The 24,936-nt window shown below is 43.1% G+C and overlaps 1 protein-coding gene across 1 annotated transcript in view; it reads right to left on the reverse strand.

Annotated features, from left to right (window-relative positions):
* Positions 1 to 24,668, reverse strand: part of TIMD4 (T cell immunoglobulin and mucin domain containing 4) — a 33,902-nt gene extending 9,234 nt beyond the window's left edge. Inside the window, exons 1-5 of the mRNA XM_059919578.1 lie at positions 24,599 to 24,668; positions 18,652 to 18,993; positions 15,831 to 16,097; positions 14,182 to 14,265; positions 13,012 to 13,092 (exon numbers count right to left, since the gene is read on the reverse strand). Of these exons, the coding sequence (XP_059775561.1) occupies positions 13,012 to 13,092; positions 14,182 to 14,265; positions 15,831 to 16,097; positions 18,652 to 18,993; positions 24,599 to 24,656 (832 nt within the window). The 5' untranslated portion in view covers positions 24,657 to 24,668. The remainder of the gene's footprint in view (positions 1 to 13,011; positions 13,093 to 14,181; positions 14,266 to 15,830; positions 16,098 to 18,651; positions 18,994 to 24,598) is intronic.
* Between the last annotated feature and the right edge of the window lie 268 nt (positions 24,669 to 24,936).

Below are 24,936 nucleotides of genomic sequence, written 5' to 3' on the forward strand. Positions count from 1 at the left end.
ATTAACCCCAGACCTCAGAGCACAGTGAGGCTGCCAGTCTGCCTCCCTCATGCTTTACCCCACTAAGTATTTCCCCCCAGACTTCCTGGCTCTGTGACCTTGGGCAAGACATTTCCTCTCTCTGAGCCACAGTTTATTCATCTGAAAATGCTGCTATTTCACCAACTGATCTCCTATGTCTTTTTTAACCTTTATATCTCTGGATAACTTTTTACAAAGTATTTGAATGACCTGAGAAAATTATCATTACATAGTAATTTTTTTAAGGATATAAAGCTATACTTAGTGTAGGGAATGAACATGTAAATACTTCAACATATATATAGAAACACATGCATACCTCTTGTTCCCCAAAGAAAACTAAAAAGAAATCCAGGCTAAATACACCTGACTTTGAGTGGAAATATTGTAGGCAATTCAATTTTTTTTATTAATACTTTTGTATGATTTCTAATTTTCTCAAATGTGAAAACTTTAAAATATTCCGTGTATCATGTGTTAATTACTGGAAACTCTGCAGGATGACTTAGTCAAGGGTAAACTGTTAGGGGTGTGTCATTTATCTGAAGCAAGGCCACAGTGACATTCTAAGTGAAACTTTGAAGATAGCTGTTAGAAACTCATTCACCCGCAGCCAAAGAAGGGTTTTGTGGTGCTATTAGAAAAAGACACCTCCTAAGATCTAAGAGTACTGAGGTATGAAGATGTAACAGGATATATATATTAGTCATTTTTAAAGCTCAAAAACGGTTTGTTTTTTTAAATAATGAGTGCATATAAAAACTGGTGAAATCCAAGTAGAATCTGTAGTCTAGTTAATTGTATTGTACTGATGTAAATTTCTTCATTTTGATAATGTACCGTAATAGTGTAAGATGTTGCCACTGAGGGAAGCTGGAGGAATGTGTAGCTCTCTCTGTACTATTTTTGCAAGTTTGTGGAAGTCTACAATTATTTCAAAATAGAAAGTTTTTAAAAATTAGTTTAAATATCAGCCATTTCATATAGTTCAATCTAATCTATGCATGACACATAGTAGCTCTGCAGTAAAGACTTGTTGAACAAAAATGTTGAATGAACTTTAAAGCAAGTTTTAAAAGACTATAGAGAGAATGATTTTGTAAACAATTTGAGCATTTTTGAAATGCTATTATTGAAAAATAATAATAGATGTGACTACGCTATTAAGAACAAAAATATGACCTGACAGGATATAGCCCAAACTGTTACAGTATTATCTCTTCATCTCAATCATTTGGGGCGGGGGCTGGGTGGAATGTTTGGAATACAAGGAACTTCAACTTTATAGGGTTTTAACTTTTTATTTTACAAGAGCATGTATTTATTTCGTAACATGAAAAATAAAGTTTAAATGTTAACAGTACGGCATGAAAACACCATCTTTCCCTTCAGAGGACTTCTCATCTAGTAGGGTAGGGGGCAATGTTCAGTGTACACTCAGGAAAACAAACCTATCCAAATAAATTCACATCTGCCCTTTCTAAAGAACACATCCGGTATCTGGATGGTATAGATCAAGGGCTGCAAATGACAGCCTAGGGGCCAAATCCAGCCTTAGCCTGTTTTTGCACAGCCTCAGAGCCAAGAATCCTTTTTAGATTTTTAAATGGTTAGGAAAAAATCAAAAGAAGCAGAAGAACTCATAACACATGAAAACTGCAGGTACTTTGTATTTCATTGTCCATCAGTACAGTGTTATTGAAGCCTAGAGACACCATTTGCACGTGTGTTATCTCCGGCTGCTCCTGCAGTGTTAGGGCAGGGTTGAGTAGCTATGACAGAGACAGCACGGCTTGTAAGGCCTGAAGATGTATTATCTGGCCCTTCACAGAAAACGTTTGCTGACTACTGGTAAGTGAGTCCACATGCAGAAACAATGCCCATGGAGTCAGGGAATTAAATGTGTTCTATCTGAGTACAGTTTTGAAAACCTTCAGACCTTCACACCCTAGGGTGTTGAGAGACTTCCCTTCAAGGTGGTTTTATACCTGGACCCCACTCTCTTACTCAAATAAAACCATGTGCTTTGTGCAATTCTGGAATGGCACTGAATTTTTAGGGTAGAAAATCTTTTAAGAATCTGTTTTGAATATTGCCCATTTCCAGCCCATTAACAGAAATGTGCTTCAAAACTCCTAGAACTTCCCTCTCAGAATCAGTTTACTGAGCACTATCACAGGCCTGGCATAGTGATGAGCACTTCATGTAAATTATTTCACTTTAATGCTTACAAAACCCATTTTACAGATGTATAAACTGAGGCTGAAAGTTTAAATCACTCATCCAAGGTAACACGGACAATAAAAGGAAATTTGAACTCAACTCAACTTGGAATGACTCAAAAAATCATGATGGTAACCTCTCTGAGAGAAAAGAAAAAGAGCATATTAAAATCCTATTTGAAAATGTGAACTCTCTAACCAATGGGTTTCGCGCCAGAAATCACTTGGAAATAAGAGCACTATCTTCTCAGTGGGTACATTTTAAAACTCATATTACATATGTTGACTCATCACTGAATGCATAGACACTGGGACTCATCGGTCTCTACTTTTAAAACAAATTTAGTTTTGAAATAAGTCAATTCAATGATACAATCTTAACACAACCTAGAATTTTAAAAGTCGGAACTTCAAGCCTTCAGAGAAGTTTCTTTCCTTTCCTAAGTAGCAGCTGGCTTATGCTGTCCCCTTGTGGATTACTTGTGGTATGGTCTTAAAAATCCAAAGAACAGCAAAAGGATTCAAAAGTCTGAATGTTTTAGATTTGAAAGGAATTCAAAATTATCTCCTCTGATTCCCTTTTTTTAATCAAGAGAAAAATTAAAATCTAGAGAGACAGTTTCATTTGCTCAAGGTTTCACAGTAATAAGTAACAAAGGAAGTGACCAGAACCCATACTTCCTGACCTCACCTGGCAGCGCTAAAGCAGTTCTGGAATTTCAAAATACCTTTTGAAAACAGAAACAGGCATTTACTGAATTCACATACTTCCTTTAAATTTTGGAGACCCCAGCATGTTTTTGATGTGGAATGATCAAAAAGAGTAGATGCGCTTCGATCAATCAATCAAGAGAGCATTACATACATGAATCAGGTGTTCCTTAGCTCCAAGAGCACAATTGGGTAGGGTCCATTTAATTTTGAAAGGAACCAGAGAGCAAATTGTGCTGGCACCCAAAGTGGTTCATAAAGGGGGAGGAATGATGCGATTTCACGTCTTACACAGGTGAGGTAACAGAAGGAAACCAGAGACTCAGAACACCATTGTTTGAGAGTCACCCAGTTCTAAACTGTGTCTCAGCCTTCCACTGCCTCCAAGGATGCTCAGCAGCACAAATGTCCTCATCACCGTGACAGCCCAGAGTCACCACCTCAGGCTACCTCTGCCGCGTGCCAGTCTCTGCGTGTCTCGGTGAAGCACAGACAAGACCTCATCCCTAATCCTTGCCCGCTGGACTCCTCTCTGAGGGGCAATGCCTAGCACTGCTCTGCACACACCAGCTGATGCCTACGTTTTAATGAGGGAGGGGGCAGGGTGCACACTTCACAAAGAACCCTCTGGATTATCAACAACGATAATAAATGGATACCATGTACCAAGCACTTACTCCATGGCCAGCACAGTGCAAAGTGTTTTCCACGTTTGATCTCAGAGCATTCTGCACTAGGTACCATTACTGTCCTCATCTCACAGCGGGAGTCCTGTGGGCTAGAGACGGCAGGCAACTGGCTCAAGTGACATAGCTAGGAAGGGAGAGAGCAAACCTCAGAGGCAGGATTACCTATCTGCAGAGCCCAAGCTCTTATCCTCTGGGCTCCATGGCCTTTGGGAAGTGTAGCAAGAGCTCACATACACTTGCTCTGAAAAGATCAGTGCTGGAGGGTGCCTGACCATGCTATTTCATGGCACAGTGGGAAGTGGTCCTGTTGGAATGGAACCCTAGCCCTCCACTGCCTAGGTGGGTACAGTTTCTGAAAAGACATTCTAAAAATTATTATTATTGATGACAATGTTAAGCATGATGGAAGCAGCTAAAAACGCACAGAGTACTTTCACATTTATTATCACATTTGAACTTCAAAATGAATCTATGAGGTAAATAAACTTGGGCAGAATTATTGAAAGGGGAGGAAACTGAAGCCCCGAGAGGTCTCGTGTCTTGCCCAAGACTGCAAAGCTAGTGCTGATTGCTGGTAAATGGTAGAGCAATGATGTCTGATTCCAAGTTCCACTTCTGTTTCCCTCTTCTGCTTCTGGGTATCACAGGAGTCAATAGTCCACAAGTGTGGGTAGGTTCTTGCCAAAGGGCATTGGTACCTTTATTCATTGACTTGTTTGTAGTGGGGAGAACAGCTACCTCACCTCATCACAGAGCTCACTGAGGTTTATCTATTGATCCTACCCTCCTGTGAAACCGGAGATGTCTCCAGCGCCTGACTTGGTGTCCGAGGGACATTTTGGTCTGCAGAGCGGTCACCCAGCTCCCCTGGGTAACCATCAGTGAGGACCCATCTTAGGGCCAGCTCCGAGTTCTATTTTCAGTGGATGGTACCTTACTTCACTTTCACTTTCTGTTCACCTTACCATGGACATGCCTCTCCTAAAGCGTGGCAACTTTCTTTCGTCTTATTTGGTTGACCTTTCTGAAGGAGAGCTGTTAGATGCTAGAATTACACGGATTCAATCCCAACTTTATTAATGGAAAAAAAAAGCATTTGTACGGTTGATAGATGTAACACTATTGTGAGAAGCATCATGAGAATCCACTTTTTGTCCTTTTCCTTCATCCCCAGCCTGCCAGCCTACCAACTGATTCCAGCCTCCGAACAGCACTGGGCACGAAAGATAAAACAAATAGGCTACTGCCTCGCGAAAGATGTTGACTTTGAAATCAACTGCATCCAATTTCTTTCCTCCTAACAACAGCATTTGTGAGTGAAAATGACCTTTGCGTCATTCCCCTGCCTTCGTCTGTTCCTTCTGCTGAATTTGCACTGAGAATGGCGACTCCTCCTACAAGTTCTTTATGCCCTTGATCAACTGAGGACCCAGAAAGTGTCAAATTCTGACAGGACTCAATTTTGACTTCAATGAGATAGTGCAGCGCAGGGGAAAGAGCTCTGATTTGGGACCCAGAAGACAGTCCTACGTAGGACTTACTTCCTCTTCTCTTTGAAATTTTTTCGTGCTTCTCTGCTTCAGTTTCCTTCCGTGTAGAATAAGGAGAGTCGACTACACCAGCAATTCCTAAATGCCTTCCTGGGGCTAGGGCTGGGCTTCAGGTTCTTGGACCCACCCCAGGTCCTCATTCTGCAAGTCTTGGATAGAGTAGGGCCATCTACACTTTGACTAAGCTCTCTGTGGTTCCAGCCCATGGCCAGGTCTGGCATAGACAGACTGGATGATCTCAGAGTTCAAGGTCTTGGTTCCCCAGTCTTCTCCTACCTCCCTGGGAGGTCAGCATGAGATCTGATTGCTCTCCCACCTTCATTTATGCCAGCTTAACTCCCCTGTCACCTATCTCCATTTCTAGACCGAACCCTACCTCTCCCATTTTTGACGCCCCCCCCCTCCTCCTATAACAGTACTAGCCTCCTCCCTCTACCCTGCCTCCCCTCTAAATATTCACCCTCCAACTCCTTGAAAGAACGCCTAGCATTTATTCTCTCACAATCGCTCAGCGTTGGACTTCAGGGTGTCCATCCACAGAGCTCACCCTGTTCGCTTAGCGGTCCTCCTGCCACAGTTCACAGACACCTGTCTAGATGCCACATCCTACATGACCGGTATTTAGAATTCCCTCATATTTAAGTACACACTCCATAATCTTTGTCTCCTGGACCACTTCCTACCTCTGCTGTCTCTCTAACTGGCCCCCCGGGGCCAGCTTTTCTGCCTCTACTACACCCTCTCCCAATGGAGTCGTTCCTGTAAGGAGGTGGGGTGTCTGCCTTCATCCCACCCTTCCTCTCCCACAATATCTTCAGACGATGCCACAGGAGCTTCAATGACACCCTCTGCTAATGAGACAATAGAATCAAGTGTTTAAGAGCTAATTTTCAAGAGCCAAGAGACCTGGGGTTCCAACTCTGGCAAATGTCTTAACCTCTGCAAACCTCAGTTTCTTCTCCTTTACAACGAATGCAATAATAGAATCTTCCTCACAGATCTGGATGATGCCTCATGATGAGATAATGCACTGAAAGCATGGAGCCCAGCCCTGTCCTATAATAAGCACTCAGTAACTGTCATATTATATTGATAGGCCTGAACTCTCCCTCATGAGATAGTAACGTATGAAAGTTTTGGCATAGGGGCAACTCCTTATTCAGCACAGTAATGATTCTTTGATCACAGGAGGTGCCAATCATCAGACACCCAATCCCCACCGAGGCATCCGTAAGTCTGCCCAGCCCCACATTTCCAACAGCCTGTTAGACATTTCCCAGGGGCACTTCAAAGTCAAGATCGCCCCAATAAATTTCACTCTTCCTCCTGGGATTCCTTTACCAGTGAATCCATCACATCGAGCTGATCTCCCAAGTGCGGAGAATCAGTCATCCTTCCTTATTACTCCAGTCACCAAGTCCTCTCAGTTCAAAGTCCTAAATGGCTCTGACTCTGTCCCTTCACTGCTGTCACTGCTGCCATCATCCTAGTCGAGACACGCACCTCCTGCCTGAGTTATTGCAGGAGCTCTCTGCCTCCAGCCTTACTCCCCTCGAATACATCTTCCACACTCTTGCCAGAGCAATTTTTCCTAAAACAGAGCTGAAAACGCCATTCCCGACTCCAAAAACATGACTGGATCCATGTGACCCTGGAATGAAATCTAAATTTTTCAGCCCATCAATCAAGTCCTTTAAGAACCTAGGCCACTCCTAGCTTCCTGTCTCCATTAGATTAAACTAGACTCTTAAACAATCACCAAAGATTTTATGCTATTATAAGTCCCCCTATTTCTGCTCATGCTGTTCTTCCTGCCTGTTCACCCTTCTCTGCTCAATGAGATGTTCTCATCCATGAAGACCCAATTCAAGGATCATTGAGTGAAATCATCCTGGCCTTTCTTTCCAAGTTAGAATCCTTCTCTCCCTTCTTTGGGCCCCCAGGGCACCTTTTCATACTTCTATCCCAAAACCAAGCTCACTGGATAATTGTTTGCTCTACACAAGCCTGTCTATCCCACCCCTTTAAGAACAGAGGTCAAGACTTCCTCATTTTTATATGTTCTGGGCCCTGCACAGGGAAGCACCCAGGTAAGCCATGTTTAATGAATGACAGATTTGAAAGGCCTTTATTAAATACCATGTGACCTATTTCCATGTATCCAAACCAAATGCCAAGGTAAAGATATAAAATCTCATCTCCAACCACTTTTCACTCTGAGAATCCTTTGATTCCATGGCAAGGCCAGCTTGCTCTGGACCATGAAGCTTGGGCTGGTTTTGTAAAACAGAAAGATACAGTAAGAGAACAAGAACTCCTAAAACACCCCATCCCCACTCCCCCACCATCCAACCCTGGGATGGAGAAAATGCTACTGTAAGAATCTCAAAAAAGGAAATTATGACTATTACCAGAGCAATGTTCATTTTTTTTCCAGTTTTCCTGGGTTGACAGCCAAGTCCTCATGCATATTTGGGGGAATTAAATTTGAAATTATTTCACAGCTTGGACTTCATGCTGTTGATGAGTATAATGATCCACCTGGGGGCTGAGAAAAAGTGAATCCTAATACTTGAGGAGCAAATAGGAAAATCTGCCCTCAGGGAACCTCTGTTGAGAGATAGTGGCTGATAGTCTTGGGACAAAGGTTAACTGTACGTGGGATCAGGAGAACTGGCCTCTGGTCTCAGCAGCCTCCCTATCACTGCAAGCCCTCTCTCAACTCGCTGGCCTTTGCTGGGCCTCAATTTCCTATCAGTTTTCCACTAACAACACCTCCCCAAGAGTTCACAGGCCCAAATTTAAAACCTCTGAAACCCGTGTAAGAGTCTCAGCTCTCCCTCTGCCTCACTGTGTGATCTCAGAAAAGTCACTCCACATCTCTGAGCTCCATTTCTAGGCAGCCACAGAGTGGAGGTGAGGATTTGACACCCTTGCAAGGGCTTCTTCAGGTGATGTCTGCAGACCAAACACCTTCAAAGCAGAGAAGGGCACCGGAGCAGGAGATACATACTTGGAGGTGTCTAATCAAATAAATAATACAAATCAGGAAGCCCTTGCATGGCAAACTCGACCACAGCTCTTTTTCAAGAAAGCTTGATTCCTGAGCCTAAATTATAGAGTGAAGCCTCCCTAGATTGAGTGATGTGAGAAGGACAAAACAACTGAGAGTCATCAGAAGATTAAAGATGTCCACCAGAGGAACAAAACCCATAACTGAGAGTTCCATAGAGCCATGTAATAAGCAGCCAGTGAAAAGCTTTCAGAATCAGATTTATTTTAATAGTGAGTCGAGAATGACTGCCATGAGATTTTTTAAAAAGCTTTCATCACTTCCCCAAGTTTGCAATTTTGCCACTCATCGGCTGTTTTCCTGGTGCAATTAGCAGTTAAAAAAAATCATAAAACCAAAAAGTGTCTCTGCCATGTATGTGAGGGTTTATTCTCTACTGTATGTCTGTCTTTGTGCCAGCGCCATACTGTTTTGATTACTGTAGCTCTTTAATATGTTTTGAAATCAGAAAAAAAAAAGTGTCTCTGTATTTGGAAGGAAGTGACTCAGCTGGGAGCTGGTAGATGTGGCCTCTTGCTCCCCAGCCGGCCTGGCCAGAGAATGAAGATGTGTGAGTAGGAAGATCAGCAGAGATGCAGCGAGCAGAGGGGATCAGAATCTGTCACGAGGACTGTCATTTACTAGCCAGTAATTATGGTCCAGACATTTTTCTAATGCATTGCCTCACTTAACAGCCCTATGAACCATGTACTATTATCTCCATTGTACATTTTGAGGAAACTGAGATTTCAAAAAGGCTAGAACAAGAACCTGAGATTCTAAAAGAAAAAAATAAAGTATAAAACGTTAGAGCTGGTATATAACCCTGAGCCTTCACATTCCCCAAATGAGGTCTTTTAACCCCCACCTCAGGCTACCGAGAAGAATGTGAGGAGAAAGGAGAAAGGAAGAAAAAGGATTTGGGATGTTACTGAGGCACTAAAAGTGAGGCTGAGACATAATCTGCAGAGGATTTAATCCCAAGCCACCCGATTTTATTTAGGAAATGACATGGTGATGTGGGTCTCCTCACCCTAGCTTCAGAGTCCTTACCCAATAGAGATGTTGGGTCACTAGGGAGCAATTTGGGACCATTTCACACATTCCTGCGGCCAAGCAAGAAATGAAATTAATCCTCAGGCTAGAGGGACTGATTTGAGTTCCCAGCTACCTAGAGGCGTAAGAGTTCGTATTCCCCTAACAGACTGCCTTTAGCTGGGGGGAAGAAACCTATGAGAATTTTTATTGTTGTTATTGTTGTTTGTGTTTGAATTATGGTTCCTAATCATTTGGAGCTTTACAGAATTCTTGGAGAATCTAATAAAAGTACTATACTTTTTCCCCAGGAAAATGTGTGTGCACATATACACACACAACTATATATATATATATATATATATATATATATATGTGTGTGTGTGTGTGTGTGTGTGTATATAATTTCAGGGGGGTTCTTGTCCCCCCGCCGAGTTCATCCACAGACAACTCCATTTAGGAGTCCATGTACACATTTTAATAATATCCCTGGAAACTGGGTGTGATCCCACCTCTCTCTCTGCACTGCTGTGTGATCTTGGGCAAATCACTCCACATCTCTGAACTCTGTTCCAGGCAGCCAAAGAGAGGAGGTAAAGAATTGCCATTCCAGGTAATGTTAGTTTTAGGGAACAATAATTGTAGCAAGATCCACTTGAACAATTAAAAGCAGCCCTCAACCATGGAAGCCTGGCCATCCAAAAATTACATGAAGACATGAGGAAGGAATTGGGAATATTTAGCCAAGGTAAGAAAAAGCCCACAGAAGCATGTGGGTTCTCTGAAATGGGTTGAAAGCATTTTTATGCAAATGAAGAAGTAGTTTTATTCTCTAAGTGCTTCCAGAGGGTAGATGGGGCGGGGGCAGCCTAGCAAGGGGTCAGAATGGCATCAGAGTTGAGCAGAGAAGGATTAAATACAGGTCCATCATCTACCAGACAAGATATGTAACATTCATGGACTCTAAAATGGAGGTGATAATGGTATCTATCTCATAGGATTTTGTGAAAGATCAAATGAGGTAATGCATGTAAAATGAAGAGTGTTGAAACAAAGACAGACCTCAGTAGGTGTTAGCTTCTCTAATAAACTCCCTGACCCTCCATTTCTTTATCTGTAAAATGGGGATAATACCTATACCTGGCTAGAAGGTCACTGTTAGATTTAAATAAAACAATACAAGTTAAAACCCTTATACAGCACCTAACACCTAGCTAAATCCTCAGTATGTATTATAAATGTTTCATTACAAAAACCGACGGAAAAAAAGGATGGTAACTGACAAGAGCATGATATTTTATTTCAGACTGGAAGGTAAGGCAAAATAAAATAATACCTAAGAGTATGGAATCAGAGCTAGACTTCCTGGATCTGGCACCCAACAGCTGTGTGGCCTTGAAAAAGCTATGACAAATAGAGATTGGAGCATCTGGTAAGAGGCATTGAATTAAGTGGCCCAGGAGAACAGTTGACCCCATGCTGGCACATGATATGTGCTCAATAAACCCTGGCTTCTTCCACAACGAATAGATGTTACACAGAGACTGACAGACCTTCCTATAACCAGCTCCTCTTCAGGGATGCCGCCTATGGGTATGGGCACAAGTGTTCTCTCTCCCAGGATTTATCAAGCAGGAGTGAAATGAAATTATCAGGGATATTATAAAAGATGGTAAAACATCAGATGACCTTCTGTTCCCTTGCAATTCAGTGTAAAATAGTCCAAGATTTAAGTGGAATAAATGAAACATTTTGAAAACTCGTTGCCCATCCTTTGTCACTTTTCTAGTTGCTACCTTCTCTTCTGCCAGAAAATTGGCCCCCACCCTACCGCATCCCATGGACAAAGAAGGTTTGGATCACTGGCACCTTGTTATCAACATCCAGTCCAGGTTTCCCGTCCTCCCACTGTGTGAGTTAGTGCGTGCTAAAGCTTTTCAACGTGAGATCACCCTTGCATTTCATCTTGATTTAGAGTCTTCCTTCAAAACCTATCTCCCTTCCGCTCACTCTTGTCTGGACCCTCCAATTCCATCTTCCGAGCCTTTGTCAGTGATGTTACATTGCCTCCTTCACAGAGTTAAAGGATGGCTGTTTTCTGGCTAATAAACATAGAGAAAGACACTCCAACTCTCTGTTAATCAGAACAACAGAAGAATGAGATGACATTTTTTTCTCGGGAGATTGAAAAAAATTAAACAAATAGTTATATCGAGTGTAGGGAGGACATGGGAAAGCAGATACTCTGTGGGTGGGAAGATAAATTAGCACAGCCTTTCCAGAGGACAATTTTGTAATAGCTATAAAATTTAGAAGCACACATTTCAGACTTCCCTGGTGGCGCAGCGGTTAAGAATCTGCCTGCCAATGCAGGGGATACAGGTTCGAGCCCTGGTCTGGGAAGATCCCACATGCCGCGGAGCAAATAAGCCCATGCACCACAACTACTGAGCCTGCACTCTAGAGCCCGCAAGCCACAGCTACTGAGCCCGCGTGCCACAACTACTGAAGCCCATATGCCTAGAGCCCGTGCTCTGCAACCAGAGAAGCCACCTCAATGAGAAGCCCACACACCACTACAAAGAGTAGCCCCTGCTCATCGCAACTAGAGAAAGCTCGTGCACAGCAATGAAGACCCAACGTAGCCAAAAATAAAATATAAATAAATAAATAAATTTATAAAAAAATAAAAGCACATAATTCTTTGAACCTAGCATTTCTCCTTCTTGGTCACCACCCTAGCTAAAGAAACACTTGCATGAACACTAAGGAGACACCTATAAGGGTCCTCACGCAGAATATTTATGATGTGAAGCTTTGGAACAACCTTAGTGCCCCTCAATGGGGAAAGGATACTGTAAGTACCCATAGTAGAAAATACTATACAGCAATTTAACACAGTGATGGAGATCTACATAGACCAAAAAAGAAAGTGGTCCAATGTATAATGTTAGGTGAATAAAAATGCAGAAGGCTGCACACAATATGATAGCATTTAAAAAAAAATCTACACATAAAACACAACTGTATATTTCTATATCTATACCCACTCATAAGGGAATAGAAAAAGATCTGAAGAATGATCATCTTCAACTAATATCAGTGATTAACTCAGGGGAGGAACTGGGATTAAAGACAGGGAGTCAAAGAGAATGTTTTTTCTACTTTTTAAAAATGTATCCCTAGGGACTTCCCTGGTGGCACAGTGGTTAAGACTCCATGGTCCCAATGCAGAGAGCGCGGGTTCCATCCCTGGTCAGGGAACTAGATCCTACATGCATGCCACAACTAAGGAGCCGGTGAGCTGCAACTAAGGAGTATACCTGCTGCACCTAAGACCCAGAGCAACCAAATAAATAAAAATAAATAAATAGCTTTAAAAAAATGTATCCCTAACAAAAATACACTGGTGTACTATTTGCATAATTTAAAATAAATTAGTAACGTTTTGAAAGATGAATGGTTGCTTTTCCTACTAGCATTCCTAGCTTCAGATCCCAACAGCGGGTTTTCAGAAATGAGGCAGAGAAGGGATGGAGCCAACACTGATGGCTCCACTTTCATCTCAGCTGGTGGGAGGATAGCAGGCTTCACTTTCATCTCAGCTGGCGGGAGGATGTAGGATATGACCACAGTGCAACCAAAAGAGCAGAATTCCAAGAAAAGCAGGCAGTTGACAGATTGTTCCCAAGTCCAAAGGCAAACCACTCACAGGAGCACAACCCCCCTACCTCTTGGCTGAGAAATCACCGAGTCACTTGCTTCCCGCATCAATGCCTGGTGTGTTGGCTGGAGAACCCAACTTTTAGACCCTGGAAAAAATACAAAGGAAAGGAGAAAACAAACTTAGGTAGATGCCTGTCTTCCTATTTTGCACGGAGGTGGAGGGGTGGGGGGGGGGCACTCTTCCCCTAAACTGACTTCTGTCATTAAAAAAAAGGGCTAATGTTTACTGAGCATTTAGTACATGCCAGACGCTGTTCTAAGTCATCTACCTGCATTCTCTCACTTAATCCTCAGAAAGAGACACAGGGTAAGTGCTTCATTATTCCCATTTGACCAGTTAGGAAGCCAAGGCCCAGAGAGATTAAGGAACTTTCCCAAAGTCACACAGCAGAGAAGAGGCACAATTTGTACCCAGGCAGTGTAACACCAGAACGCACACATGAACCACTCTATCTTACTGCCCCCCTATACTCTACTATCACAAGCATTGATTTATTTACCTCATAGATGTCTGTTTTCCTCTGCTTGATTATAAGCTCCACTAAGGTAACAGCTACCTTTTGCACGCTTACTAACATGCCAGGCACTCATCCAAATTTTATATGCATGAAGTTACACAATGGAGGGCAGAGACCCCCAGGGGAAAGTAGTACAACTGATAACCATGCCCAGGCAGGCCCCTCTAGCACCTGCAAGGCTGTGAATTATTTTCAGGGTGTTCTCTGCCCCTGGGCACTAGTAAATACCTAAAGAAGTCTGGCTGGATGGATGAAAGGACAAATGAATGAAAGAACTCTCTCTCCACTATAAAGAGCCAAGGAGTCAAGTGAGCACACCCTCTGGGGTTTCAACACAGAAGACCGGTATGCTTGGAATTGGGGGATGAGATAGCCAAGCACCACCCAGCCTAGAGTGGAGAGGCAGATATTCTAGAGATGTGCTACCGTGGAGAACTGCACAAACAAATCAAGGTCAATGGGTCTCTCTCCCTCTCTCAAATCAATAGGGAGGAATGAGCCACAAATGCGGTATTGATACCAATTTGTCCCAGGTGGGCTTCATGGCACACAGGACCCAACAGTCATCTCTAGCCATCTGACTTGGTGACACTCTAGTCAGTGTTTCCCTCAGTCTAAGGGGTGAGGAAAGAAAAAGAGAGAACCCCGGCCACATACCTTTGGATGTGAGCAAGGCAGTGTCTGCAGAAGTCGCCTCAGTGCTTCTCTGAGAGGTCCTAGGGAGAAGGACGGTTTCTGATTCTGGAAGAGAAAAAAAGTTTGATAAAAGGCAGCTAAAAATAGGTGTTTGTGCTGAGTGGTGGGATTTGGGGCTATTTTTATAGTTGTCTTTGTACTTTTCTAAGTTTATTTCAGTTTTTCTTCCAAGGATTGTAAGTAATTTTTAGAATCTAGGGGAAAAACTGCAAATGTAGTATTCTAAGATGATTATTTTAAAGACCAAAGGAATAAAAAAATACATATAAAAATTGGCTTAGGGTTCATGGACCTTAGGCGAGTACACAGAGTATAATGGAATTAGCCAATTCGATACTGTAAAGTGGTTTAAATTAATCCAGGCCTTATTGAGGCAGCTGAAATGCCTAAGCTTTCAAGCTATCTCATGATTCTTTTCTGATATTCTTACCTCAGAATCAGAGATTGAAACGTGGTGGGAGCTTTGATAAGCCCCCATAATTAATGGAGCTAGTAATTCAGTGAGAGTTCCAAGATGTAGGATGAAAAAGGATTCAGGATGAAAGAAGGAAGGAAAGTAGGGAGGGAGCTAGAGAGAGAGAGAAAGAGAGAGAAAGAAAGAGAGGAAGGAAGGAAGGAAGGAAGGAAGGAAGGAAGGGAGGGAGGAAGGAAGAAAGGGAGGAAGGAAGGAAGGAAAGAAGGAAGGAAGAAAGAAAGAAAGAAAAAAAGAAAGAAAGAAAGAAAGAAAGAAAGAAAGAAAGAAAGAAAGAAAAAGAAAGAAAGAAAGAAAGAAAATGTAGAACCAGTTCATCAAGGGATATTTTAAGGCATCTGGAGGCCTTTCGTCAACCAATCTCTAACGCCTGACTAGGGACTTAAGCCCCGGCAGGATGGAACTGGTGTCTGACCCAGGGTGACATTTCCTGGTTCTTTACTAAGTGTCCCCAAGACTCCTGGGAGGTCAACTGGAGAACCAAAAATGCTGACTTTTCAAAAGCACAAAGGGAAAAAAAAAGCAACAAAAAAGGAAATCATAAAACAATGAAAAGGAACAATTTAATGAAACTATACACACACACACACAGTTATGGGATGAATTGTGTGGTCCCCTCCCACCCCCGCCCCAGCCCTACCCAAAAATTCATACATTGAAGCCCTAACCCCAAGTAGCTTGGAATGTGACTGTATTTGGAGATAGTGCCTTTAAAGAGGTAATTAAGGTAAAAATGATGTTATATGGATGGGCCCTGATCGAATATCACTGGTGTTCTTACAAAAAGAGGAGATTAGAACACAAACACACAAAGGAGGAAGACCATGTGAGGACACAAGGAGAGGACGGCCATCTAGAAGTCAAGGAGAAAGGCCTCGGAAGAAACCAACCCTGCTGACACCTTGATCTCAGACTTCTAGCCTCCGAATTGTGAGAAAGTAAACTTTTGTTGTTTAAGCCACCCAGTCTGTGGAATTTGTTATGACAGCCCTGGCAAACTCATACACAGACACGCACACACACATAGACCTAAGAGCAAGTTGCTGGGCTGCCCCATTCAGCAGGAGAACCCTCTTCCAAGGGATCCAAGGTGCATCTGACCAGCAGAAGGGAAAGAATGGCCCGTTGAACCAGGTACCTGCAGTGAGGATGGGCCCTTCTGTGGAAGGCTCAAGGGTCAGAAGTATCGTGTCTTCCTCATGAAGGGAGCCCCGTGTTGTCAGAGGGCATGCGGCTGCCGTGGTGGGGAGTGCAGCAGTGGTTCTCATCTGAAGCGGTGGTGTGTCTGGCAGGTCAGGTGTAGGCACGACTGTGGTTGTTGGAAGCACAGCTGTGGTTGTCGTCATGGCGGCGGTGGTGGTGGTGGTTGGGCGACGGGTGGTTGTTGAGCGCGTGGTCGTGGGACCTGTACCCAATAGAAGATACGTCTGGTGCCAAGTGGAGACGGAGGAAGAGGGAAACACTACAGATATAGCCGGCATCAGTCCATTTCTCTGCCTTTCTGCTACCTCACCCAGCCCACGAGCCTGGACCACTAAAATGCCCATGAGAAGTGGGTTTCTTAACTCTAGTCCTGGCCTTTCCAACCTGTTCTTCACACACTGGCCAGAGTAATCTTTGAAAATGACTAATCTAATTATGTCAGTCCCCTACCTAAACTTTTTTACTGGGTTCTCCTTGCCCATAAGATGAAGACACAACCCCCAACCTCACCCTCAGGGCCCCACCTGATCTGCTCTTTCTTTCCCATCTCGGGCCTCCACTCTATTCTCCTCATTTTCCCCCAGCCTACTGGCCTTTCTTCAGTTCTTCCACAGTATTAGTGACCTTCCATCTGAGGGACTTTGTACCTACTGCTTCCTAGACTCTCTCTTCCTTAGATGGACTCCTCCTTAACCCTCATGTCTCGGCTAAAAGGACACTTCTGCAAGGAGGTCATCTGCATTCGACAATAACAATGTTTTTTGCACACTCATACTTGACCTTCATAGCGTTTGTTGCATTTCCTAACTACACATTTATTTGTTGATTATTAGGGAATGTCTGTTTCTCCTAGTACACTGTAAGCTCCACGAGGGAATGGCTGGTATTTATTTTGTTCTCTGCTACAAATCTAATACCTACGACAGTGTCTGGTACATAGTAGGTGTTCCAAAAACATGGCATGAATAAGTAAATGAATGATCCCATCAAAAGTGAGCCCAAACATAACATTTCAGTCAAGCAAGATGAATAAGCTCTAGAAATTTGCTGCACACATTGTACCCATAGTTAACAATAGTATATTGTACACTTGAAAATTCATGAAGAGGGTAGAACTCATGCTAGGTGTTCTTTCTACAATAAAAATTAAAATCTAAAAAGAGCGAGTCCAAAGAGTGTAACATAGGGTGAAAATGTAAGTCTCTTTCAGATATTAAAGATGGGTTCATACCAAAACCACTCACCCCCTAAACATCTGAATCTGAGTTCATTAGCAACAGTTATTCTACAGATACCACCCTCTCTTAAATATGTCAAATTTCCACTAACTCTAATGGACCAGAAAGACATCATTAGTTTCAAGTGAACTTAGAAATGTCCTCATAGAGTACTGATGTCAACCAATATTTTATAGCATAAGAGCTGGTTATATCAGGCTTGAAAAGCAAAGACTTGGATTGGCATCATTTAACTTCCACAAATCCTAATGATACCTCTATCTCACAAAGTTGCTTTGAGAGAAAAATATACTAAATATATATATATTTAGTATATAAAAAATATACGTTCATATATGCTTGTGAAAGTTCTCTAATTAGAAGCAACCACATCAGTTGTTCTCAAATTTTACAGCACATGAGAGTCACTGGAGAAGCTTATTACTTGCATGGCTAGCCAGAACCTGCCTTCCGAGATGTCAGTCCACTTACAACAGAGCCCAGGAATCCTCAGTCCTCGGTGCAGGCTGAGCACAGAGCTGAAGTGGAGAGGCTCCGTTCCAGACCAGCAGGAACGGTGGTTATTGTTCACATAATTCAACCATAGGCTGCACTCCATGCAGCTCAAATCTTTATGAGTTGGGGCTTTCCTGGTGGCACAGTGGTTAGGAATCTGCCTGCCAATGCAGGGGACATGGGTTCGAGCCTCGGTCCAGGAAGACCCCACAGGTCGCAGAGCAACTAAGCCCGTGTGCCACAACTACTGAGCCTGCACTCTAGAGCTTGCGAGCCACAACTACTGAAGCCCGCGGGCCTAGAGCCCGTGCTCCGCAACAAGAGAAGCCACCGCTGTGAGAAGCCCACACACCGCAAGGAAGAGCAGCTCCCGCTCAACGCAACTAGAGAAAGCCCACACACAGCAACGAAGAACCAACACAGCCAAAAATAAATAAATAAAATAAATTTATTAAAAAAAAAATCTTTATGAGTTCCACCATATTTCAAATTTCATCAAAAGCAACTGATAGTAACAGAAAGAAAGATCACCTGAAAACTGCTATGACTATCTCCAAATCCCCTGCCCTTTCCCCTCTGCTGGAAGTTGGGCTTATGGGCTGAAGCCGATCCATGAACTACACATTTTATCTCGTTCATCCGATGTTTTTTTAAATTTTGAAATCTTTGCCAACATGCAAAAATCAATATACTTCACATAATAACTGGGAGATCTGAAAGCACTGGGCCCAAGTTTCTGCAATTCCCTAGAGAAGAAGCAGCTGCCCTCTTCAGAGTGACCCTGAATTTCACTGGTTCCCTTCCCTACCCCCCACCCTCTACCCCTCACTCATTTCTGTGGGATTTTTGGCTCCCACAGGCATCTGCTCCAGACTGTGTCTCCTCTAGTCATCAACATGTCTCAGATTTAATCTGCCCACTCATTGCTTAAGCAGCTTCAGCCTCTCCACATACCACCCACTGACTCTAGGACCCGTGACTCGTGAACCTCTCCATCCATAGACACAGCCCCTGTGTGCTCACCTCTCCTCAGCTCCAGGCGGATGTTCTTCTTCACATCGTTGAACCAGCCAGGCACCTCTATGCGGCAGCAGTACACACCACTGTCACCTTCGTTGGTGTTGAAGATGGTCAAGGAGATATCCCCTCTCCGGATATTCCCCAGAAGTTGGTATTTTGGCGACTTCCTCGAGACCACCCTTGTCCCATCGGTGTAGAGAAGCTCGTCATTGCATTTGGAGTTGGGGCACTGGCCTTTGCCCCAGCACATGATGTTGCTGTTAGGAGACCAGGATGAGTACATACAGGGCAAAGTCACCGACTGACCCAAAAACGCTCTCACGACAATCTCTGATGCAGCTGGAGCTATGAGGAAAGATGAGAAAACTAGGTTGTGAGGTACTGAAATCTCTCAAATGTGCTCTACAGGGATTGTGCAGATAGATGCTTCCAGGAAGATGAAGAGGGTCGTAGTGTACATGTTTCTTTAGCCCAAATTCTGGCCTGCCCTTCGCTGCTGCTAAGCTCCTAACTCCACACCCCTCCATCCCTCAAGTGAAAACAGCTGACCGCCTGAGTCTCTGAACACATCTCCACAGCAGATTTGCTGATTAAAAAAACTCTGACCTTGAGTACCATTCAAAAAAACAATAAATTCTCCATGGAAAATCCTGACCCTTTAATCCAATTTCACTAACTCATATAAACAGGTCCAAAACAGCACTCTACCCAGTGTATCTTAATAGGCAGTGATCACCTACTACTGACTTGAATGCCTCAAATGGGTCTCTGTCTGTCTTCCACCCCAGAGTGTTGCTATGGCAGGGAGACAGGCTGTTGAACTATATCCCATTGTCCTCGTCTCCTTTTAGTACTGGAGATAGAAATTAATTGCTCTGGACCATTTGTTTGTTATTAGAGAATGTGAACCTAGGTGGAGTTTGAGGATTTTTTTTTTTTTTTTAATGTTAGAACTGGAAAGGAATCACAGGAATTCTTTGGAATGGCAGCTGTGACATAAAGATGTTGGTGATTAGGTTGACCATGTTAGCTATACGAAATAGAACATAGCACCATTTTTAAAATGAAGTATCTGTGTTTCCCAACTTCAGCAGCTCATCAGCATGGCCTGGGGAGCTTGCTAAAAATACCTATTTTCTTGCCCAACCCTGAGTCAGAATCTCAGAGGCCAAGGCCCGTGGAAATGTACATAACCAAGGTCTCCAGGTCGTTCTGAGGTCACTGACCACCCACTCTGTTTGAGGACCACTGGACAGCCTCTTCTAAGATAACTTCCATCTCTGAGAATCCATGAAAGTTTTTCACTGCTGCAAATGTTAAGCTCTCTGATTTAATTGAGCATCAGTGATTGTTCTCAATCAAACCATGCTATTGAGAGGAGAGCCAGGCAGGCTATAGCTCCGGAGTGTCAGGATGACATCCTGCTCCTTCTTGAGTACCTAGATCCTTTTTTTTTTTTTAATTTTTTTAAACATCTTCATTGGAGTATAATTGCTTTACAATGGTGTGTTAGTTTCTGCTTTATAACAAGTGAATCAGGTATACATATACATATATCCCCATATCTCTTTGCTCATTGTTTTCTTCAAGGTACCCTCCAGTAAGACTCTCCGTTCACTAACTCTGTTAACACCGTTGGCTAAGTTGTGTAAGACATGGCCAGTAGCACCGTGTTCCTCCCTGACCCTAGGCGTCAGCAACTTCCAGCTATCCTTCTCTGGGAGAAGGTGAGCATGAGCCCTAGTAGTTGCCCAGGTAGTAAGCCAAATGATGTACTTGCTGGGTTTTGCAAAGTTTGCTCTCATGATGAAAGGTCATTCCAAACTCAGACCCGCCTGGAGCCTTCCCTAAACTCATCGTCTCTTTACTTTGCCACAGTGGAGATGTTTCACAGATTGTACATGCTGTGGAAGCCCATTTTGCCCCCCATGAAGCCAGGGAAAAAAATAATTGTCTTCAACCTCAGCTGTGATAGCAATGCAGAACACATGCACCAAAAACCAATGACTTCTAAAATATGAGCTTGTTCTTATGAATATTTGGTAAATTAATAAAAAATGTGGGACACAATTATTTCTACTGGAGATCCAACAGTCTATTATCCCAAGTATCGCAGTATAGAAAGAGGCATCCTACTACTCAATAAGGAAAGACTCGATAGAAAAACTGGCAAAGGCAACAAACACATGGAAGAATGCTCAACATCATTAATCATTAGAGAAATGCAAATCAAAACTACAATACGATATCATCTCACACAGGTCAGAATGGCCATCATTACAAACAATAAATGCTGGAGAGGGTGTGGAGAAAAGGGAACCCTCATACACTGTTGGTGGGAATGTAAATTGATATAGCCACTATGGAGAACAGTATGGAGGTTCCTTAAAAAACTAAAAATAGAACTACCATATGACCCAGCAATCCCACTACTGGGCATGTATCCTGAGAAAACCATAATTCAAAAAGAGTCATGTACCACAATGTTCATTGCAGCTCTATTTACAATAGCCAGGACATGGAAGCAACCTAAGTGTCCATCGACAGATGAATGGATAAAGAAGATGTGGCACATATATACAATGGACTATTACTCAGCCATAAAAAGAAACGAAATTGAGTTATTTCTAGTGAGGTGGATGGACCTAGAGTCTGTCATACAGAGTGAAGTAAGTCAGAAAGAGAAAAACAAATACCGTATGCTAACACATATATATGGAATCTAAAAAAAAAAAAATGGTCATGAAGAACCTAGGGGCAAGACAGGAATAAAGATGCAGACCTGCTAGAGAATGGACTTGAGGACACGGGGAGGGGGAAGGGTAAGCTGGGACGAAGTGAGAGAGTGGCATGGACATATATACACTACCAAATGTAAAATAGATAGCTAGTGGGAAGCAGTCGCATAGCACAGGGAGATCAGCTCGGTGCTTTGTGACCAGCTAGAAGGGTGGGATAGGGAGGGTGGGAGGGAGGGAGACGCAAGAGGGAAGAGATCTGGGGATATATGTATATGTATAACTGATGCACTTTGTTATAAAGCAGAAACTAACACACCATTGTAAAGCAATTATACTCCAATAAAAACGTTAAAAAAAAGAAAAAAGAAAAACTGACAAAGGACAAAACAGGCAATTCATAGACAAGGAAATATGAGTGATCAGTAAATTTCAACTATTAGACTGGCAGAAAATTAGAATGCTGATGATATGACGTGTTGGCTAGACTGGGAGCTGGGCAATGACTTAGCCTACTGGAGTAAACTGGAGTGAAATGGGGTGTGAATTGGTACAGCCACACTCTGGGGAAATGTGGCAGTTTCGGTTAATACTCAACATGCAAGTGACCTAGCTAAGCCTGGGCAATTTCATGGTTTGTTATTTGCTCTAGAAAAGCACAGGTGCTCAAAGAAGCCTATTTGCAAATGTTTACTGCAGTGTCATATGTGTGTGAATGAAATGAACAGTGTGTATATGGGGAGCGGCTAACCTATGGCACAGTCCTTCCGTGGAACCACAATGTACAAGATTGATAGAATTAGACAGATTTATATCCATCGGCATGAAAACTCCAAGCCTTATTAATGTATGAAAAAGAGAAATTTCAAAACGACACATAAAATACACAACCATTTAAAAAAATAAATAAACCAGTTTGCAGGTTTTTGTGGGCACAGACATATGAAAGTGAACGTAGAGAAAAGTGGCTGGTGGGACATACACCCAACTCATTGTGTCAGCAGCTCCATGATCAGAGGAAAGGGACTGGAGTTGAGGGCAGTAGTCAAAAGGGATTTAACTTTATAACATTTTAATTGTTCCACCAAGGGTGTCTCTGTATTACTCATCAGATTAAAAATTAATGTTAAAAAAAAGGAAGCAGGTGTGGCAGAAAAACACCCATCAGGCTTACATTGAGAACCTCATTCTGCCAGTTACTGCTTTTGTCTTTGGAGGAAAGCCATACTAATCCTGACCTCATTATCCTCATAAGGCAGAGGGGGAAGATAATGCTCGCCTCAGAAATAGTTCTCAAGTTCACAAGAGATGGAGTATTAAATGCCACATGAAATTAATAAATTATTAGTACAAATAACCAAGCATTTCTGATCTTAGAGATAGGATAGGAAACTGTTTCTTTCCAGCTGCAAAATTATCTGAAGCAAAGGAATCATTGGTATTAAATCAATTTCTCTTTTGGGGAATTACCCAGGATGGTGGATATGACCTAGGTTCTGGTGCCAGCTTGGTTCCTTCTCTAGCTGGTGACCTTAAGCAAGGCCTTTCTCGAGTCTGGGTCTCAATTTCCTCATCTACAGAGTGAAGGGTTTGATCTGGCATCTTTTAAGAGCACATTCAGTTCTGATCACCAATGAATCTGAGCAGTCACTGCCTTCTACAATGGTCATTTTAGAAAAGGCACAAATGAAAAACAAACAGATCATCCACCAGGTGCTGCCTTCTTCAAGTAGGGTTGGAGAAGCCCACTCAGTCAGTGTCCAGCCAGTAGCCGGAAAGGTGGCCAGAGCAACTTTCAGCATCACCAAACCCTCCACACCTCCAGGTCCCAGGACAAGGTAAAGACCAGACAAAAACAAAGATAAAGAAAGGGACAGGAACTGCTTTCATTCCACTAACTCCCACAGGGTATCTGAGGAGAGAGACAGTTAAATGAGCAACTACTACAGGGCGACAAGTTCTCTAGTGGGGGGACTCCAGGGAGGACAGGAACTCATAGCAGAAACACTTAAACCAGTTTGGAGGCTATGGGTAGTCAGGAAAAGCTTGACTTAGGTGGAGACCTGAGGATGCATGGAGTTCTAGAGGAAAGAAAGGCACAAAGAACAAAGGCTTGTTTTTCGTGGAATGTAGGTGTTTTCTCACGCAGCACATTTGAATGATTTGAAAGATTTGCACATTTGAAAGATTCATGTGCAGAAACTATGAACTGTTAAAACTGCAAGGGACATTAGATATTGTCTAGTTCTAGAATCATGGATTGTTAAAACTGGTCTTTTCCAGGTCCCTCATTTCTTCCATGGAAGGGCCATAGTCGCCAGTGTCAAAAGTTAATGACCAAGGGCTTCCCTGGTGGTGCAGTGGTTGAGAGTCCACCTGCCAATGCAGGGGACACGGGTTCGAGCCCTGGTCCGGGAGGATCCCACATGCCGCAGAGCAACTAATCCCGTGAGCCACAACTACTGAGCCCATGTGCCACAACTACTGAAGCCCGCATGTCTACAGCCCGTGCTCCGCAACAAGAGAAGCCACCGCAATGAGAAGCCTGCGCACCACAATGAAAGAGTAGCTCCCGCTCGCTGCAACTAGAGAAAGCCCGCGCACAGCAACAAAGACCCAAAGAAGCCAAAAATAAATAAATTAATTAATTTAAAAAAATGTTAATGACCAAGATGCAACTTCAGCTCAGCCCAGAGCATTCCACCTGTATAGCAGCAGGATGTGAAGGTCTATACTGGTCCACACCTAGTGTGTGTACATTTGCATCATCCGAAACCTGGAAACAATATGCAGAAAAGGTAAACCTCACCTGGACGCCTGACCCCCAGCAAAATAAAACAAACCAAGAAGCAAACAAAAACTCCTAAAAATAAAGAGAAAAATAAGGATTATAATAAGGGGTCTTAGCAGAACAAATTCCCCTGGCTCTGACTGTGCTAGTAAAACCTGCAAAGGACATTTCTTTTCCCCATGTTATCTGACCCCTTATCTCTGTGTCTCTTCTTAAATTACCATTCCTGGTATGAACATAAATATCCCCACCCTAAAACTCCCAAACCAGTCTCAAGATAAACCCTGTATCACAAAGGAAGGGAGAGACCTTCCAAACAAGAGAAGCTGAGTGGATGCAGGAGTGAAATGGATCAGCCATGGAAATCCGGGAGGTGCCAAGCCTCCAAGGACACCTGGATGGAAGGTCTGAGAACACTTACTCAGATAAAGCCGCCCGAGCTCAATCACCAGCCAGAGAATCAGAGGCCCTTTGGACATTTTGGTTGTTGGCAGGCCCCAGGAGTCTGTCTGTCTGTCCAAATTCCATTTCTTATACACCAGTTAATGCTGACAGGGCGGGACCTTTAGGTTTCACTTCTCTTTTTGCCTCATAATCTTCCCTTTCCCCCTCCTGAATGGCCTCCCTCAATCTGGGATGTATGATAAAATGTGCTGAGCACTTTTCTCCTGGCCATTAGTGTGTGTGCAAACATGTGGAGTGATGGTGTGGGCGTGCATGTACTCCGTTGTCCACTCATATAGGGGGATTTCCTACATG

The sequence above is a fragment of the Balaenoptera ricei genome, chromosome 3 (assembly GCF_028023285.1).
Source record: "Balaenoptera ricei isolate mBalRic1 chromosome 3, mBalRic1.hap2, whole genome shotgun sequence".
NCBI classification, from domain to species: Eukaryota; Metazoa; Chordata; class Mammalia; order Artiodactyla; family Balaenopteridae; genus Balaenoptera; species Balaenoptera ricei.